Raw genomic sequence first — 18579 nt, 5'->3', positions numbered from 1 at the left:
AGCAGAGAAAAAGAATGTAAGAATTATACTCATTGCTGTTTTGATGTGAAACATAGCTAGGAGTGCTGGAAAACCAAAGAGAATTTTAATTGCTAGAGGAAATAGCATTAAGAAAGCTTTCCATTGTTGGCCGCAAATGAAGAGGAACTAGTCAGGTAGGAACCGGGCAGTGCAATCTTCTGGTTAGGATTCCACCAACCAGTGTTTGGTAGTCAATAAAGACATCATTAATGTAAAAATTCTAGAAGAGAAGGAATAGATGGGACAGCATGTGGTAGTCACCCATGCCCTCAAAAGTGGGTGGCTTAGTGCAGAGGATCTGACCAAGGCTGAGGTGCACTTCCAAAGCAGTTGTGAGGGAATTCTGTGCAGTGAGAAAAATATAGATGAAATGAAAACATTCCTCAGCATTACAGACCCATAATGAATTTGCTGAATGTGATTTTCATTTGTTGTATTTGTGCAACAATTAAAAAATTGTATTTCAGAATGGTTGAGTAATGCTTGGACACCACCAACAGCATGCAGTGGGTCAGAAGATTGGTGGCTCTGGCTTTTGCATGAGCATAACGTGTGCTAGCAGCATGTGCATTTCACCAGAAATTCTTTCTTCCACTCTCCCACACTTGAAAAAAAAGAAAAAAAGCAAACAACCCATCATAAACCCAAACCGCCCATTCACATTTCAATTCCTCATGTTATTTTTACAGGAAGTTTAGTTTGTCCTGAAGTTTAAGTGAGACTTAAAATGTGGTATTTGTCACCTTATTTTGGAGGAAAAAGGTAGTTCTTGCCAACGTTCAAAACAGGCACTCAGACTTATGGCCAAATAAAAGGCCCTAGGATACCTCCTTGAAGTTAATGGGAACGGAGAGCAAATCTTCACCCAAGAAAAAAGCATTTAAAGTGATCCAATTGAAGTGAATAATCATGAGACCAGAGGGTTTTTTTGCTGATTCTCTCTTGAATGAATTGGTCAATAAAGTGAAAAGGAAAGTTTAGTTATAGTTTATTCTATGGCACAGATAAAAAAGCAAGACTTCACTAAAGATGAAAATTGTTGTGCTTAGGATTTTTTTTCTGTCCATGTCAATCCACATTCCTCCCCAATGGGAGTTCAGCTTGACAGCTTTCAGAGAATAGTCCTTGGAGATGTGGTAGGTCTGCTTTGATACTCATTCAGCAGTAAATGAGCAGTCTCATTTTGAGTGGCACTTGTCTATGCCAGAATAATTTAACTTTTGTTTACAAATGTTACTATTGTAAAGAGTAGAAAGTTTATACTGGGTTTTGGCAGCCCTTTTCAGATCCTTCTGGATTTCACTGCCCTAAGTTCATAAGAGAGTGGCTTTCTCAGCCTGGTATAACCCTTCTGTCTACATTTCCTCTTCCCTAGTAGGGAAGCAAGTGTTACATAACAGGCTGAAATCCAGGGACATGGGTTATTTCAGTCATTGTAAATGTGGGCCACTTGGAAGGAAATGATGGTTTAGTGGTTGTGGGGGAATTCTTAAATTCTCAAGAGGCAAAAAGTTGTAATTGGGAGACTTTTTTTTCTCCATTACTTGGGAGTCTACTTGTTTTCAAAAAAATGCAGAAACTCCATTTGTCTGTGTGTGAACAGAGTGACTGAAGTATTCTGTTCTGTTTTATCTGGAGCTTTGCAGGAAAACAAGTAGAGTGGAGAATTAAAGGACCCAGTCACATCAGCACATGTAGTGTATGCTCAGGCTCGTGCCAAACAGCTGAAATAGTTGTCTGCTATTAAAAGAAATGCTGAAAGTCTGGCTTAAGCTTATTTTTGTACCTGCATCTGGTTGTTGCCAGTGTTCAAATAGAGCTTGTTGGGAGTCAGTGAGGGGATTTACTGCCTTGTATGGGCAGCTTCTCCTTTGAATAAAGATTTTCATGCTGGAGATAGCAGGGCTGGAGCTGACCCACCCCTCTGGCCTGGTCATTCTGGTAGGGCTCAGTAGGGACCCCAGCCAGGCACGCAGACTTGGCTGAACCATCTGATTCTTTAGTCCTGAGCACCCTGCAAAGCCCCCATAAAGTTAATAGGAAGATGCACAAGTTTTATCCTGTGGGTGGCTTGATTCCTCATAGGAAATGCCATCAGATTTATCTGTGGTCTTGGCTGAGCTACAGATGTTGTTAAGCCTACTGGAAAGCATTTTTTTCCTGTATATAGAAATTCTTCAGTTTTAGTATTGTATTGAATTTCAGCTGTGTCTAAATAAGATTGGTAATGCTGAAGTAGCCCAAGTTCATAAAATGTACTCTAATAAACAGGTTTTCCTCAAGAACCGTGTTTGGCAGCAAACAAAGGTTTCCAAATACCCACTTAATGTGCAAAACCCCCAGTGTTTTATGATGACTGACTTGATGGACAGTGGCTTTCTAGTCATTTGGAAGCTTTCCTTGGAATAAGAGAGATTTTTTTTTTCCTCTATCTGAACTGCTGCTAATGTACAATCTGTGCAATTGAGGGAGTGACCAAGGCATAAAAAATTCAGCTAAAACTAAAGTTGCCACAGGTTCTTCTAACAGTTACTGAACTGTTACACTTTACACATCCCATGCTACTTCTTGTTTCTTGAAAAGAACTGGTTTAAATAAGTGCATCCCACTTCACAATACAAATCTTCTCTAAAGTGCAGTTGAAAATTCAAGCCAGCTTCCAATGCATATTTATAGTAATTTCTTTTTCTCTACTGTAATTTAGATCACAACTTTTGTTTTTCCCTGGTTGCTTTGAAGTCATTAAGTTGGTCTTCATAGTTCTCAGTTTGCCACCATCACCTCTGATTAGACCTGGGTCTGTGATGCCAGGAAGATAAAAACCTCAGCATCTAAATGAACTCTTAACAAAGGACATCCTTTTTTCCTCTTTATGGCCGTAGTGATTAAAAAAGCAGTAAGTGTTTCCAAGTACAATGTTCTAGAATTGTCTCATGGTGGATCAGTTGCTCTTCAACCAGACCTGTCCATTAGCCAAGGACAGATTCCTGAAGCATACCCTTCTAATAGCCTGAGAAGCTCCTTTCCCTTGACTTCCATTGGGAGGTGTTTCTAAATATGAATCTCATTTCTTTGTTTCCAGACAGTGTTTGTTGGAAAAAAAAAAATTAAAAAATCTTGCATTTCTGTTGCCTTTTAAGATACTTCTTAATGGTTGTTTGGAAAGAGACTTCACCGTCATACTAGGAAAATCCATCTGGATCAGAGCTGTAAATTTAAAACAAGGTTTTATGGTCTCAGGATATATCACTGATTATACAGATATACTACACTTAAACAAAAAACATGCCTGATAATAATGGGAGTCCTGAAAGAGTCCTAAATAAAGGCAGTCCTAAAACGGGAGCAAACTCCTTCTATGCTAACAGTTACTTCTCTGGGTATATTTGCAGGAATTTGCAGTTCTGCATGCTTTGAATCTTACGGAGATTTTCAGAACATCAAAGATGTATTTGGATAGTTCTTCCACCACCAAAACAAATATCTTTTTTCTTTTTAAATTTTGTTTAATTTAACCCTGTTGAACAGCTTGGCTAGAAGGCAAATTACATTTTGGAGTGCATTCTGGGAGATTTCTGTTAAATTATGTCCTCGATACATCCAGTTTTATGATAGAGCCCATTGTTGTCAGACTAATATTGCATCTGGATTTGGTTAGTTATTTGCAAGTTCCAAATGATACTGTTACTTTATAAAATGAAGTGTAAGCTGGGTAAATAGATAAATCCTGGTTACAGGGTATTCAAGTTATCGGATTTCTGTCTATTTTGTGTCTATTTTGCTTTAGCTGAGAGCTCAGCAGGACTATGTATCTGCATTTTGTCACATAATGATAAACAACATCTTAGAGCATAGTAAACACTGCATTTTCCCAGGAGGTTTAAAATATAGGTTTAATTAAAAAAAACCATTTCTAATGCAAAATACTTTAAAATGCTTTTTGAAATTTTCGTCTGTCAAATGTTTTTCAGTTTCGCAAGAAAATATTCCTGTTGGCTAATCCTACATCAGCAAAAATATATTTGTGCATGAATTCTTATATTTCTTCAAAAACAATGCTTTTGTTATTTGTTATTGAAGCTTTGAAAGTTTGTTTTACGAATTTTGTTTGTGTCATATTGAGAGAGGTGCCAAAAAATGGCTTTCTGTTATTTCTTGGAGATCTGTATTTATTTTCTGAATATAACATAGACAGTACTTCTATTTGTTAGGTAGTTGCTGTTTATTTCAAAGTTATTTGAAATAATTCAGATATTCAAATTTTTGAAATTTTCAGTAATTTCAAAGACATTTCACTGTCAGCTGTGACTGGAGTGGAAAGATAATGAGCATTCCTCTATTTGCAGCTATATGCCAGCCAGGTTGTAAACATGGTGAATGCATTGGGCCAAACAAGTGTAAGTGCCACCCAGGATACACTGGAAAAACTTGCAACCAAGGTAAGAAAGAATTTATTTTTGAGATCATGGAAGTATTGTTGATCTCTCTACCCACCCACCCACACAATGCTGTGTGTGTCCCCTGTGTTTGTAGAGTAATGAACTCATATATCAAGTCTGTTACTGCTGCAGCAAGTCTGATAGTTGGACTGAGAGAGCAAGTCTGATATTTTGGAGAGAGATTGACATCTGCAGTGGGATGACACAGGGGAAAACTTGCTTTCATTCAGGAGTCGTCAATGAGATTAATATATAGGATGTGGTTACCTGCTCTCCTTAACTGGAAACAAATTGTTTAAACCTTGCGGTCAGGATTGTTTTTTATAAAGTCCCAATTTTCAGGTTTGAATAGTGAAATAATATTTGTTTCATTAAAATCTCATAATTAATACATTCTCATTTTAGTGTTCCTAATCCTGAACTAACTGGGTTGTATTAAACTATTAAAGGGTTGGTGTAAAGATGAAGTTTCTCTTACTGGATTATCAAGTTTCATTGTTTGGGGTTTTTTCCTCAAAAGTTATGTCCAAAGCATGCAATGGTGTAAAGATCATAGAGTATAAGCAATTAGAGAATTGTAATATGTGATTTTTAGACTCTGATGGCTAAGACATGTTCACACACAAACATATCTCAATTATATTTCTTTTGCAGTTGTCTCAGCCTACAGGAAAATTTGTGCATTTTCTGAGTGTTGAGGAAAGTATGGTAGAAAGGTGTGATATTTAGAATGATTTCCTTCAAGGATGTACTCTGATGTTGCTAAATTTCTTATGACATGTTGATTTTTAGACGGAGTTATTTTCCTTAAAAATAGATACATATTTATTTTCAGATTTACTAATCCTTCTCAAACTGATGTGAAAATGTGTGTTGTGTTTTTCAGTTTTCTCCAAAGTTTCTGTCATCTCTTATATTATCCTGTCTTTTTTCCCCCCCTCTCATTCTGGGCTGACATTTTAAAGGATGTGTTATTAAGATTTTATTCTACACATGTTTTAGTCAGTCCAAAACCTTTTTAGAAAACAGTGCAGTGAACTAACAGTTAGATGTGTGTGTAACAGTTTTTATAGGTAGTAAATAGTTTAACAATATCAAAAGAATGCTTTGCAAATTGCTGGAGGCTTCAGTCTTGAACTAAACTGTTGACTTGCCACTATATGCTAAGGAAGGAAAAATGTGATGGGTTATCAAAGGAAGCACTTTGGGCAGTATTGATGAAATATTCTTGTGTGGTGTTGGTGACAAAGCTGCCTGGCAGATGTAGATGAGGTTTCTGAGATGCCAGCTGACTGTGGTGACCCAAACATGCTCCAGCTCGGGTGGCTGCTGCTGCTCTACGGCACGGTGAGACCCTTGAGCTGTTCTGGGGTCATGAGCTGTGTTCTTGCCATGTGCTGATTCAGTGTTTGGATGAGTCTTGAAAGTGTGCAGTGGATGCAGAGTCTGCTTTTGCTGGGAGGAGATTCAGATGGCACAGGATAAACGTGACCTGTGTTATTATACCTTAACACAGCGCCTGCCCTGTTCAGCCTGTGGCCCATTTTCTCAATCCTGTTCTAGAATAGTAACAGGAGTAACAATGTTGGCAGAAGAGATGATGGAGTTCCCTGAGGAGATGGAAGTGTTTCTAGCGTGCATGAATGGTTCTCTGCTGTAAAGTATGCTCACGTTCTTGGTGAAAGGTGTTCCTTGAGTACAAGCTCTGATAAACAGGGTTTACATCTCTTCTGTTCACGTGCCCCATGGATCAGGCTGGGTTCCTGGGGCTGATCCAGGAGATCAGCCCAGCCTCACAGCAGAGCTCTTCAGCCCTGACTGTGTGATGATGCTGGATGCTTGTCCTTTTCCAGTGGTGCTGCAGCTGCTGTGACAATCCATACCTCGCTCTAGATCACTCAGAAGTTAAGACTACCTGATTCTTTTTAAATTATGTTGCCATCCTCAGCAATCAAATTGCAGTGACTGCACAAGAGCTAACCATGTGTTCTTCCTACAGCATTCATATCTCTTGAATGGCTTTCATGTTTCCCTTCTGGCTTTTTGATCCCAGCTTTACAGCTGTAAGCAGTGAAAAAGCAAACAGAGCCACTTGAAAGAAAATGCCCTCTGCCACCTCTCTTAATTTATTGTGATAATAACAGAACTCATACTTTCCAAATGTGTTAATCAGAAACTTTTCTGGTAGCTGCTCTTGAAGGAAATACAGATAATACTCAGTAAGACAAATACAAATAGATGCAATTTTTGCTAGCAATCTAAAGCACATACAGGTTAACTTTCTGTGGCTGGGAAAGGTTGTCTTTATCCAAAAAAATCTAAGGCTGCTTTTCTGTAACTTTTTATTCTCTTACCTTGCTTGTTCTAGGAAAATGATGTGAAGTTCACTGCTTGAAATTCTTGTCAGCACTTGCTATATATGTATATTTATGAAGTGAAGTAGTGCATATTGCCATATTTTTATTATGCCTTCTCCCTATCCTGTGAAGATGCACAGCTCTATGCAAGTCTACTTGATCAGAGCAGGGAAGCTCTTGTGTTCCACCCCCTGGATCATCCTGCAGGAAATGTAGAACTGAGGGGTGAGGTGCTCCTGTGTTTCAGGTTGTGCTCCTCCTCTCTGCACAGCTTCAAACAGAAGTGCAATTTCCTGCAAAGGGAGTGGAGGCTGATACACCCATCAATGGCTGGGATGTGAAAGCTGAACCTGCAGTGCCCTTAGCATGAAGAGCAAATAATTGGTTGTATTTCCTTGGGGCCATTGTGTGTATTTTGAAGTTTTGACTCTGCCATACTCATGGTTGTCACTTGCATTGTTTCTTTCCTCTGCTCTTCTTTCAGAGCCTGCCTTTTTTTGTTTTCTGAGTTCCTGTGTAAAGTGATAGTGATGGAAATTGTTTATCAGGTTAGATAAAGACAAAACTGTGATTTAGATGAAGTTGGAAGTTGTAGAAAAGGAGGGCTAAAAAAATTCAATTTGGCAGCTGTTGATTAATCAGACTAAGTGAACAGAACTGTTCAGGTGGTAGCAGTCTCTTATGAGGTTGATATGGTAGTGTGATTGCAACTGCTGGAAATGAAAGCTGATCTACTGTTTATATTATGGTGATAACAGTTTAATTTTTCTACTTGATTTCTGGTCCTTGGCTTTCTATTTTCAGAGTTCAGGGTAAATGTGGTATTGAATGTTTAACTTCAGTGTTGCCTGATCCAAGTTACGTGATAGGCAAAAAAGGCAGAAAAAGTCTTGAGTGCTGAAGCCTGCAGAAGCTAATTAAAAGAAAATAGAGGGCATTGAATCTGCTTAGAAATAAGTGGCCCATTGTTGGGTGTGCAGTGAAGTTGGTCCAAGATCATGTGTGGTGCAGCACAGCAGTCAAAGGAGTCACATCCAGGTTTGCCAGCATAACGCTCTGTCCTTCCCTTGCACTCACATTTCCTTTAATTCCTGTAGATGTAAAATGCCTGTGCTCAGCAGCTTGTGTTTGTTATAAACCTGCTTCCCATAGTGGCCAAAACAGTCAATCTGCTTTTATGTACTCTACTGCCTTGTGTTACTTTGAAATCAAGAGTGCTGGTTTTGCACTGGCTGTGCAATTGTAGGCAATGTGGGAAATTAAATATTGAAAAATAAAATTCTCAAATGCAAAACAATGAGTGGACATTCCCACAAAGAAATTAAAGGGATTTAACTTTTTAATAGTGTTGCACTGTATACTATTCTCATAGTATGTTTCTAATAGGTGTCTATTTGTCAGTACCAGAGCTTTCATTTCTGTACTAAGAATACTTTGTATCAATTGGTGGTGTAGAATTCAGGGTCCTGTAAAAGGATCCAGTATTTTAAGGCTCATAATGTAATTTATACTCTATGCAGGGTGATATATTGACAACAGTTGTAAATTCTTATTTTCAACTTTGAGTCTGTGGTCATAACTCTGGAAGTAAGTGCATGACAGTTCTTTAGTAGTCAGGAGTATCCAAACTTAGGAGCTGTAGTGCAGTGGAATTTAAACACTAGAACTTAACACAAAGCACTGTTAAAATCCTGCCCTGTCGACTTAATTCCAGTGTTACTTTTCCTTATTCTGTCCCTACTTCTAGTTAAGTATTTTATACTTAGCTCTGATATGCCTTTATTTTGTAAAGTGATTCTTTCTGTAGAAAATAGGAAGAATTCAGATCCTTTAGACTAAGAGAACTTTTTTTCCCTCTTACATCAAAATGATGGTTGTCAGTGAACTTCAGTTTATTCAATACTATGGGTTCCTTGGGGATACATTTATGAACTGAAATCAAATGCTAACAGAGTTTTTGAATGTAACAATGACTTTTTTAACAGACACATTGCATGTGTAATAATTATGTTAATAGAACTATAATATCTGTCAGGAACTGCCAGCTTGTGGTATGCTTTACAGAAAAAAGGAATTTTTTTTTTTTTGTGCTGCCAAGAGAAGTTTGCCTTTCAAAATCTGAACTTTCATCTGCTTATTATTGAAGATTTTTATATAAACCTTTTTTTCACACAAAGGTTTCCACAATGAAAACTTGTCCTTGTCCCATAGCATAATCATCTACTGCATTTCCATTTGGCCTAGGCATATACCAATAGTCACAACTCCCAGCAGAAGACCCTGCTTTCACAGGACAAAAGGTACTGTTTCTCTCAAACCCAGAAGGTACTTTCTTGGGAGTGTGGCTTTGGTGCCTGCTGTGAGAAGAATACTCTCCTTGCAACTGCTGAAACTTTTTCCAACTCCCAAAGAGTGAGAGCTGCCAAGGGATGGTGCCTCTGCAGCACGTGGTCCCCAGGAAGATGGCAGAGGTGGTCATCACTCCTTCTTTATCATGCACAGGTCCCGCCCTTATTTTGGCAATCCTTTCTCACTGAAGTCCTGCTTAGGCTCACCGGATCTTCCTCGCCACTTGAGGAGAAAGTATTCCCCTTCAGGTTTCCTGGAAACATCTTGTCCAGCCTTAACAGATAGAAGTGGAAAATTACATCCCTTACTGCTGCCCCTCTTGCAGAAGAGGGGAGCAGGAAGCATTCCTGTCCTTAAACATGCTGTTCTTCCTGAGACCTAGGGAATGAACTAAGGGGAAGGGTTCTGGGGAGGGCCATGCCTGCATGATGCTTGCTATTCCTTGACCCCATGAAGATGGAAACAAAAGAGCTTAGAAGACAGCAAGTTTAATGATACACGTAAACACCTTTAGGAGCTCTCAGGAACAGCCCTGACAAAACAGGCAACATCCTCATAGCTGAGTTTGGATTACATCAGTGACTTGTAGTGTGATACATGTATTTTTCTCTTGATGGCTCTGCATTTTACCACTCAGAATGAAATGGAATATGTTTTTTAGTTTTAGAATGCCATTTAAAAATATTTTTTTAAAAGAGTAAGGTGAAGAATGTTACTCTCACAAACCAATGGATTACAGAGTTTCAGGACAAATTTTAAATCCAAACATTAGGAACTTGTAAAATTCCAGATGTAGTTGTGTAGAACAATGTTTTCTCTAACTTCACCTCCACAGTGAATGTAACTTTTCTCACTCAATTTACTACATTATGTTTCTCACTACATTTACTACCCAGTTATGTTTTCTGCTTTACTTCTGAAAAGCAATCAATAAATTACTGACTTCATTGCCGCCAGAGGTGTGTTTATCTTTCTGGTTCAGCATCTTAACCCTGAGCCTTTGCTTCTAGTCCACAGGAGGCATCTGTCACCTCCTCAGCTGGCATTTTATGAAGTGGCTACTGTGTGTGTATCTATGAAGTGATGTGAGCCTCAAGGCTTACTTTTCTTCTACATGGATTGAGTGACACTTGATATGATGGTGCTTAGGACTGGGAGATGGCTCTTTGAAAACTTCTGGAAAAAGTGGAAATTCTCTGTCTGCAAAAGACTGCCAGACAGCATGGTGCAATATGAGAGATGACGGCTGATAACTCATTTTACTAGGTCCTGACTGGATTTGTGAATAGCTTTATTATTTTAATCTTTGTTCTCATCTTTGTTCATCACTATACAAATAACAAATAACAATAATAAGTGACAAATTTTTCTGGCTTACTCTGACAAAATCAACACATATTCTTGGAAGAAAATTCTGAAGGAAATAATCTTCTTGTTTGAAGTTCTGTCTACTAATATGGAAACTGAAAATATTAATATTTTCAGTTCAAGCCATGAATTGTCTATTAAATTGTAAGTCTGAAATTTTAGCCCTCATGGATGGTCCTTGACAAATACAGCTGATGTCAGATATTTTCTTTGAATATTTTCTAAATGATAAGGATTAAATTTTCTCTGTGAGATTATTTGAAGTAAGCTGGCATCAGCTTTCCTACCTTCCTCTGCCACTAATTTTGAAGCATGATAGTGAATCACTGAATTGCTATCAGAATCACTGATAGTGATTGCAGAGTGATGTTTGCTTTCTCTCTCCTCCTTCTTCTTCCGAGTGCTGCCTGGTCCTGGACATGGCATCAACGTGAATAGCGGCAAGACGTGGGCAGCCTGAGCTTATGTGTTGCCTAATGAAGCAGCTGGCACTTCATCTAATGCTAATATTGTCATTTTTGAAAAGACATCCATGAAACCAAGCCAAATGAGCTGCTTGGCTGGAGGGATGAACAGCGCTTCGTGCAGGATGTTTTGGATGCTTGCTATCAGCTGAGCTGCGTATGAAAAGCTAATTGCTGTATTTTTCCTTCCTTCTCCAGCACCTTGAACTGGCAGTTTTGCCACGCATGCCTTGTGTGTTTTCTTCTCCCACCCTCTTCCCTTGTGCCCTTCATTTCAGATCTGAATGAGTGCGGACTAAAGCCGCGGCCGTGCAAGCACCGCTGTATGAACACCTACGGCAGCTACAAGTGCTACTGCCTGAACGGCTACATGCTCATGCCAGATGGAACCTGCTCAAGTACGGCCTGCCTCGCTGCTTGCTCTTTCCCAGCTTCCCAGAATCCCTGCTGGAGTTCCCCTGGACAACTATTGTGAAATGAAAATGAGTCCCCAAGTAAAAGATTAATCCTGCTGGAAATTAGGCAGCTGCACAAGATGAGCTCTTTCTTTTTTTCCTAGTTAAATTAAGCTGAAAAAACCAGGAGCAATTGTTTTGATTTTTATTAGTTTTATTGAAAGTTTCCCCCAGAGCATTCTTCAGTGCTGTAAATCACTGCTAATTGGCCTTTGAGGACAAGTGCTTGCAGTTTTCATTGCAGCAAGACACCTGCATTTCTGCTGCCTTATGGCCTTATGAACGTAAAATCTTTAATGCTGCAGATGTTGGTTGTTTGACTGGTATAAAAATTGTACTGCTATCTCTCTGGGGATCAGGTTCTTACTTGCTCCTGTAAAAACAGTTACTTTGAATATCTGGAAAGAAGGAAGGGGAGAGAAATTACCTTCAATTAGAGATACCCCATTTTTTAAATGGCAATAACTGTTCAGGAGAGTCTTTAGTACATATTAGGCTTTATATTCTGGGGACTGCATTCAATAACACAACTTACTCCAATTGTGGCAGTTTTCTTTCTATTTCATTTTCTTAGAGAAGTAGTTTGTGGAAAGAAAAATTTTACTCACAGACGTTTTTCCTCTTTGAAGGATACAAGCATTTTCCCACTTTTATCATAAATATCTGATGTCTTAATTCTCCAAAATTCTCAGTCATTTTGTAGCACTGATCATAGTCTTTATCTGAATGTGTTCAATTGTTTTTCTCCAGATGCCCTTTCTTGCCTGATGGCAAACTGTCAGTATGGCTGTGATGTGCTGAAAGGGGAGGTGCGCTGCCGCTGCCCTTCCCCAGGGCTGCAGCTCGGGCCTGACGGCAGGACTTGTGTGGGTACGTGATCAAATGTAGATTTAAAAATGTTTATTGTTTTCCTCCAGAGTGCTTTTATCCTTGCACAGATTGCAGTCCAAGAGAGTTTATCAGGGGTACTTAGAATGCATAGAACAGGCAGTTTAAAGTTGTTAATAATGAGAATAGTAGTAGGGCTGTTGCTCAGGTGCCCTTGTGTCAGAGATCACCAGCGTTTTCAGTCCTGTAAGTTTCATTGTCTGCCTAAAGCCCATACAGACTCCTTGGTATCCAAGCCCTTGGCCCTTGCCACTCCTGCTGCTGGGTCATTTTAAACTATTGTTAACTCCAAAATACCAGCCTGCATAAAAAAAGGAATGGGGAGATCACCTTTCCCTCATACCCAACAAGGTGGTGCCCAGCTCAGTGGGTACAGGGATAATTTGTAAAAATCACTGATATTGTAGTAGGGCAGGGGGAAGGTCTGTGCATGTTCCCAGTGTTAGTGGGATTGAATGTGCTGTCTTTCTTCCATACTGTAAAAACTCCAGATTAAAATAAACACAGGAGCCTAGAGTGTATAAAAGTGAAATGTTTTGTTCCCATGTTTGTGAACATGGAAAAGGTGCATGTGGTTAAATCAGACTCTGCTATGGTCTGAAGAACAGTGTGACATGTGATTTCATCAGTCATTAACTATACATCCTGTGTGGGATATGATGCTCCAGTGATTTCATTATTTATATTCCATGAAGTGCTACAATTTCATAACAATTCCATCAGTAACACTGAAAGAATGTAAGAAAATGGGGATGTCCTAATCATCCCTTTGGATATCTTGGTTCACCACAGGGTGGGTGTTTCTCCAAGTGCCTGACCCATGGTGACCAAAACTTTGTTGGCAGAGAAAGGGACAGACTCTAGATCTTCTGATGAGAAGAGCAGGCTCCACACTAAGTCAGAGGCTTTCTGAAGTGCATGATTGGCACATCTGTGCATGGAAAAAAATGGAAAGAACAGGACCTACTGTTGTTGCATACTGAAGGGATTAAGTTGTGATAAATGCCATTGTGGATACTATGGCAGAGAGATCTTTGGAAGATACTTGTGCCATGCCATAGTGAGCTGAATGATTTTAGATACAAATTCAAGAAAGGTACACCAAGGGGAGAAATTTGCTAGAAAAAATGCTTGCAATGTTCTCCTAGTGTTCATTTTTCTATTCAGGAAAACTTCATACTTTGAAATAACCAAAGTGTACTTCAATGCCAAAGGCTAACACTCAAACAAGTCCTATGAAGCTCTTTGAGTTCTTCAGTGCAGTTTTCAAAAAATCTTTTTTTTTCTCGCCAGAAAGGCAAAGAACTGTGTACCCACATTTTAGTTGGGTATGCATAATTCAGAATGACCTCATAACCTATTTCTAAAATTTCCACAAGACTTTCAGAGCAGCCTGGTACAATGCAGAGAAAATAGTTACAGCAAGAGATGTCTGTTCTTCCTGCATTGTAACATAATGTTCTCCCCTTTTTTGGTAAGAGGTGATTACCACATGCACCCTTTCTGTGTTATTTCTGTTTTTCTGTGTTATTCAGTTCAAGTTACAGTAAATACCTCAAAGAGCTGAAGCTACCTGGGACTAAGGCTGTGCTTTTCCCTCATGTTTGTACAAGCTTGTCACTCTTGGGGAAGTTGTTGGCTCCAGCAAGGGTCTGGATAGTGCTGCAGTACAAATAGAAGTGTAGGTGGTAAGAAAATTGAAGTGTGCATTGCCTACAGCTCATGAGATCCTCGTTTGAGGAAATTCTGAAAGACAGCTGGGAATGCAATGCCTATTTTTAGCACAGGTGGAAATTCCTCTGGGCATTATTCTATTCTTAGTTTAACACTTGCTGAGCATTCCCTTGTTTGAAACGTTCCTTTCAGACAATCAGTAAAGAGCCACCAATTTGGCTATAAAGGTAAATCGTATAAACTAAATGACAGCAAAGTGAAGAAATAATTCAGCAAAGTATTCAGTGAAAATGTGGATTAAACAGCTAAGTAATTGATTTATGACTCTTGAACAATAAAATCAATTGGTCTTGCCAGGTTTTTGGATTGGGATTTTAATTTAATGAAATGAGCTATATACACATTTCATCTTCAAATGTTCTGAAATTATCTGAGGGCTGAAAATAATGATTTTTCACTATAAAATTCTTTCCTTTTTGTGTGTGTTTAGAAAATTGAAGATACAGCCTTGTAAACTTAATAATTATGCAATTTTTAAATTAGTATCAAGTTATTTTGTGCTTGAGTTGGTAATCTGATCATACTTGCAACAAGAGAGAGGAGCAATTCTGCTTCTCTGGGGGATGCTGACCATCACACTCATTAGGTGCTGACCATCACACTGCCTCATGTGCCTTTGGAGCAGCTCCCTGATGCTGAGGTGACCTCCAAATCCCCTCTCCATGCCCTGCTTTCCACAGTTATGAACCACAGCATGTGGCAGCAGGCAAAGGGAAACAGCTCTAGAGCTTTTGGTCCAGGCGTGGATTGGCTTGAAAGAAGCCACAGTCACTGCACTGTTTGAGAGCTGCAGGAAACTGATCACAAGCACTAGCATATCATCTTGTGGCTGCTGATCAAAAAGTGGATTTCCCTTCAGCAATGAGCATCCATGCACCTCTCATTATATGCAAGTGGAAGGTTGTTACATTTTTCCACATTTTTGCATCAGTTTTGGACAGTGTGTTGATTAAGAGCTCTGTCCTGTGTCTCTAGGACATATAACTGCCTACCACTACACTGCTGCAATAATTTAACATAATTTTTGCCTTATGTGAATTTGCAAAAATGTGAATTAATATGAATATATACAAGGGAAGAAGCAGGACATGCTACATGAGGTTTTTAAAGATCATAATCCATGCCATGATCAAGTACATTCAATGGCTAATCTTGTTCTTACTGAACTAACTTTTTGAAGCTGTGGTTTAAAGGTTAAAAATCCCAACCAAAACCAACAAAAACCCCAACTAACTCTTAGTAATCAAGAGTCTTAAACTGGCAGCCTTGAAATAATATTTTAATAAAGGATAGAAAATTGTGACTTGTTGATTAAATTGTTATAAGAAGCATGGTAGAGTTTGTAAAACTTAGTAGCATACTCAAAGCCTGAAATGTTAACAATAAATTCAAATCAAGAGACAGATTTATAGGAAGATTCAGGCATGTGGAGAGGTGCCCAGTATTGGCCTTGTTTTCTTTCTCATGGAGGCCTTTACTGCACTATTCCAGCAAAGCTCCTGTTGGAGAGAGAGCAGTCAGGCAGGCCAGGAGTGTGGGAGCTCAGGGGCTGAATCCCTGCTGTCCTCAGTAATTTTTCATGCAGAGTGGGACAGTGCCAGCAGGAGCTCCTGGTTTGACCCATCTGGCCAGTAATTCATGGCTTTAAGTCACTTCTTTGGCTGTGGGAGCCCAGCCTGGAGAGAAGCTGATGCTCCATCTCCCCCAGCTCAGGTAGCTGTCCTAACTAACCAGCAGCTTTTGGTAACATTTTTTCTGTGCACTGGAAGAGGCTCTGCCTTGTTCAGGCCTCTTTCACAAGAGCAGCGGGGCATCAATCACTCGGCTTTGTTTTGCGCTCTTGACATCGGCAGCTGAAAGGGCTCCTTTTGGGAAAAGAACTGCATGGAGAGCAAGATCTTGCTTTCCCATAGATCAAGAACCTGATAGAGCTGCAGAGCAAAGGCTTGAACTGTGCCCTGTAGATAACCAGCAAACACGAGGAGCTGCGTGCGTCAGAAGCAGCCGTGCATGGCAGGTCTCTCCTTCGGGGGGATTAGTGTTTGAGCACTCAGCAGCCTCTGCTCACTGTCCGAGGGCTGCAGAGTGAGGGGCAGCACAAGCAGCTTTTGTGTGTCAGCCTGATCTTGTCTGAGAGCTCCCCAGGCAGGGAGAGCAGCAGTGGGTGAGCACCAGCTGCTCCCTGGGCACCTGCCTGCAGCCCAGAGCTGGGCTGGAGGGCACAGCCAGAAGTGCTCCTGAATTACTGCTGGCTGACCAAGGGCCCTCATGAAAAATACTTTGTCTGTTCTTTAGCTTTCCATTATGTGAAACCAGTTTCATTTAGGCAGCATACATTGTATTTTAACTGTTAATACTGTTCAACTGATAACACAGTTCCTTTGTTTCCACAGATATTGATGAATGTGCTACTGGGAGGGTTCTCTGCCCACGGTTCAGGCACTGCGTCAATACCTTCGGGAGCTACATTTGCAGGTGTCATAAAGGCTTTGACCTGATGTACATTGGAGGCAAATACCAGTGCCATGGTAATAACAAGCTGTTTCTCACATGCATGGAATAGAGCTGAGTATTTGAAAATGAAATTAATGCTCAAGGAGGAATGTTTATATAGTACGGCTGAGGTGTTGAAGCAGGTTGTTTTACACTGCATCGGTATTTTAAGAAAGGGGGGATTATAGAAATAGGCTGTGAAAGGGAAGGCATGTGTTGGGCCCACATTCTTGTAACTGGTTCTTTTGTGGAAGTTAGTGGGGAGAACAGAGCTGATGACCCCAGGAATTCCTTTCCAAAGCTGTTTTTTCCTCAGGGTTCACTGTCGCTGGCAGTTGTAGGCTTGGAGCAGTGCATGAGCTTAGGCTGTGTCTAAGCTTTAACTCTGGTGTGCTCCATAGCATGTCCCAAGATCCAAGATAAGAAAATGTGCACACCCTACCCCCTCCCAACCCAGACTGCCCAACTTTCCTTCCCCTGCAGACAGGTGGGGAAGAGGCAGGACTTGAGAAATAACCTGGGTTTGTCTGGACATGAGACTGGAATGCGGCTGGTGTATGCCCTTCAACAAAGATATTCCCAGGTCTCTCTGCCTTAATTTCACAGAGTCTCAACTGGTTATCATTTTTTCACTGAACAAAGATCATGTGGAGACAATGAGGCATTGCTTTATGTTTGCTTAAGTATTTTTTTTCAGAGAAATTTGTATTCAGAGCACTGGAATTTGGAGATTTTTGCTTGCATCACTAATAAATGTGGATATGGCATATGATACATTTCCAGCAGTTTCTACTTGATGCAGAAATATCTATACAGATGTACAATATAGGAAGAATTTTATGAAAAAACCCCAATTTAATACCTGTGTGATTAAGAATATGCATAGTCCTACACTCAATTAGTTTTATTCTTATTCTGTCACCTGTAAGAAGTGGTTGTTAAAATAGTGATCTTAATGGTCTCAGCTGCAATCTACCTATGGCATGTCTGAAGCTGATGCTAAGGTAAAAGCTGAGCAATACCAAAGTTGCCCAATAGTCCCTATTTTCCCTTATGTTTGCATCACCACATTGATTTGTGACTGTTTCTTTTCCTTTTCCCACTGGCAAAAGTTTTATTTTTTTTTAAATAATCAAAATGGTATTAATGTTTGGGGTTTTTTTGCAGGGATAAGCAGAAATTCAGGTTTCTGTGAAGCAAATGATTTTTTTAATGTAAATATTCTGTTGCAGATATAGATGAGTGTTCCCTTGGCCACCACCAGTGTGGTAGCTTTTCACACTGCTACAACACTCCAGGATCCTACAAATGCAAATGTAAAGAAGGGTTCAGAGACAATGGAACAAACTGCATACGTATGTAATGCTCTTTTTATAATAGAGATTCTGAAAGCTTATGTGTCCCATTTGGTAAACTTTAAGGTACAGCTCTGTCAGGCTCAGTTTCTCTTAACTATTTTTGATACTAAAGAAGGGGCCTGGGAATGTAGTTGGAGTTTTCTAGGTCTTATCATGCCTTGGTAAAAATATCTTTCCCTGAGACATTTTCATAATTAGAAAGAAATTCACCTCTCCCTATTCACAGCTTGATTCTAGAGATTGCTTCAGGATGAGAGCAGCTGAGTAAGCAGGGTAGGTCTGATCAAACAGTGCACATTACTCATACCCTCTTGTTATGTACACTCCACAACTGGCCCGTTTCAGCAGCTCACCCCATCCACTCCCTGCTGCTTCCCAGATGTGAGAAGAGCCAGGAGGGAGGATTTCTCTGGAAGGATTTGCTGTTGGAAAATTCCCTTGGTCACCTTTCTCTTGGGAGAAGCAGCCACCCCCTTGGTACAGAATGAGGTGTTGGAGCTCTCCCGTATTTGATGTCTCACAGGAGTGTGCAGCTCAGTGATATCTGCTGGATCTTTTGGATCCTGCATTCCTTTGTGGGATCTGGTCTTTGGTGACTCACTGATCTCTTTAAAGAGCAGCACCATTTTTCCCCTTCAGCTATAGCTGTCGTG

At 39.9% G+C, this 18579-nt stretch overlaps 1 protein-coding gene across 2 annotated transcripts in view; it reads left to right on the top strand.

Annotated features, from left to right (window-relative positions):
* NPNT (nephronectin) overlaps positions 1–18579 on the top strand; it is a 48770-nt gene that overhangs the window by 12699 nt on the left and 17492 nt on the right. For both annotated transcript variants that reach the window (XM_084203945.1, XM_084203944.1), the window contains 5 exons: positions 4368–4460; positions 11277–11396; positions 12204–12323; positions 16469–16603; positions 17801–17923. In XM_084203945.1, the coding sequence (XP_084060071.1) occupies positions 4368–4460; positions 11277–11396; positions 12204–12323; positions 16469–16603; positions 17801–17923 (591 nt within the window). The remainder of the gene's footprint in view (positions 1–4367; positions 4461–11276; positions 11397–12203; positions 12324–16468; positions 16604–17800; positions 17924–18579) is intronic.

Source organism: Fringilla coelebs, assembly GCF_963513975.1.
Source record: "Fringilla coelebs genome assembly, chromosome: 4".
In the NCBI taxonomy this organism is placed as follows: Eukaryota; Metazoa; Chordata; class Aves; order Passeriformes; family Fringillidae; genus Fringilla; species Fringilla coelebs.
Note: the sequence above shows the minus strand (reverse complement) of the source record. Positions and strands in the feature narration are given on the sequence as shown.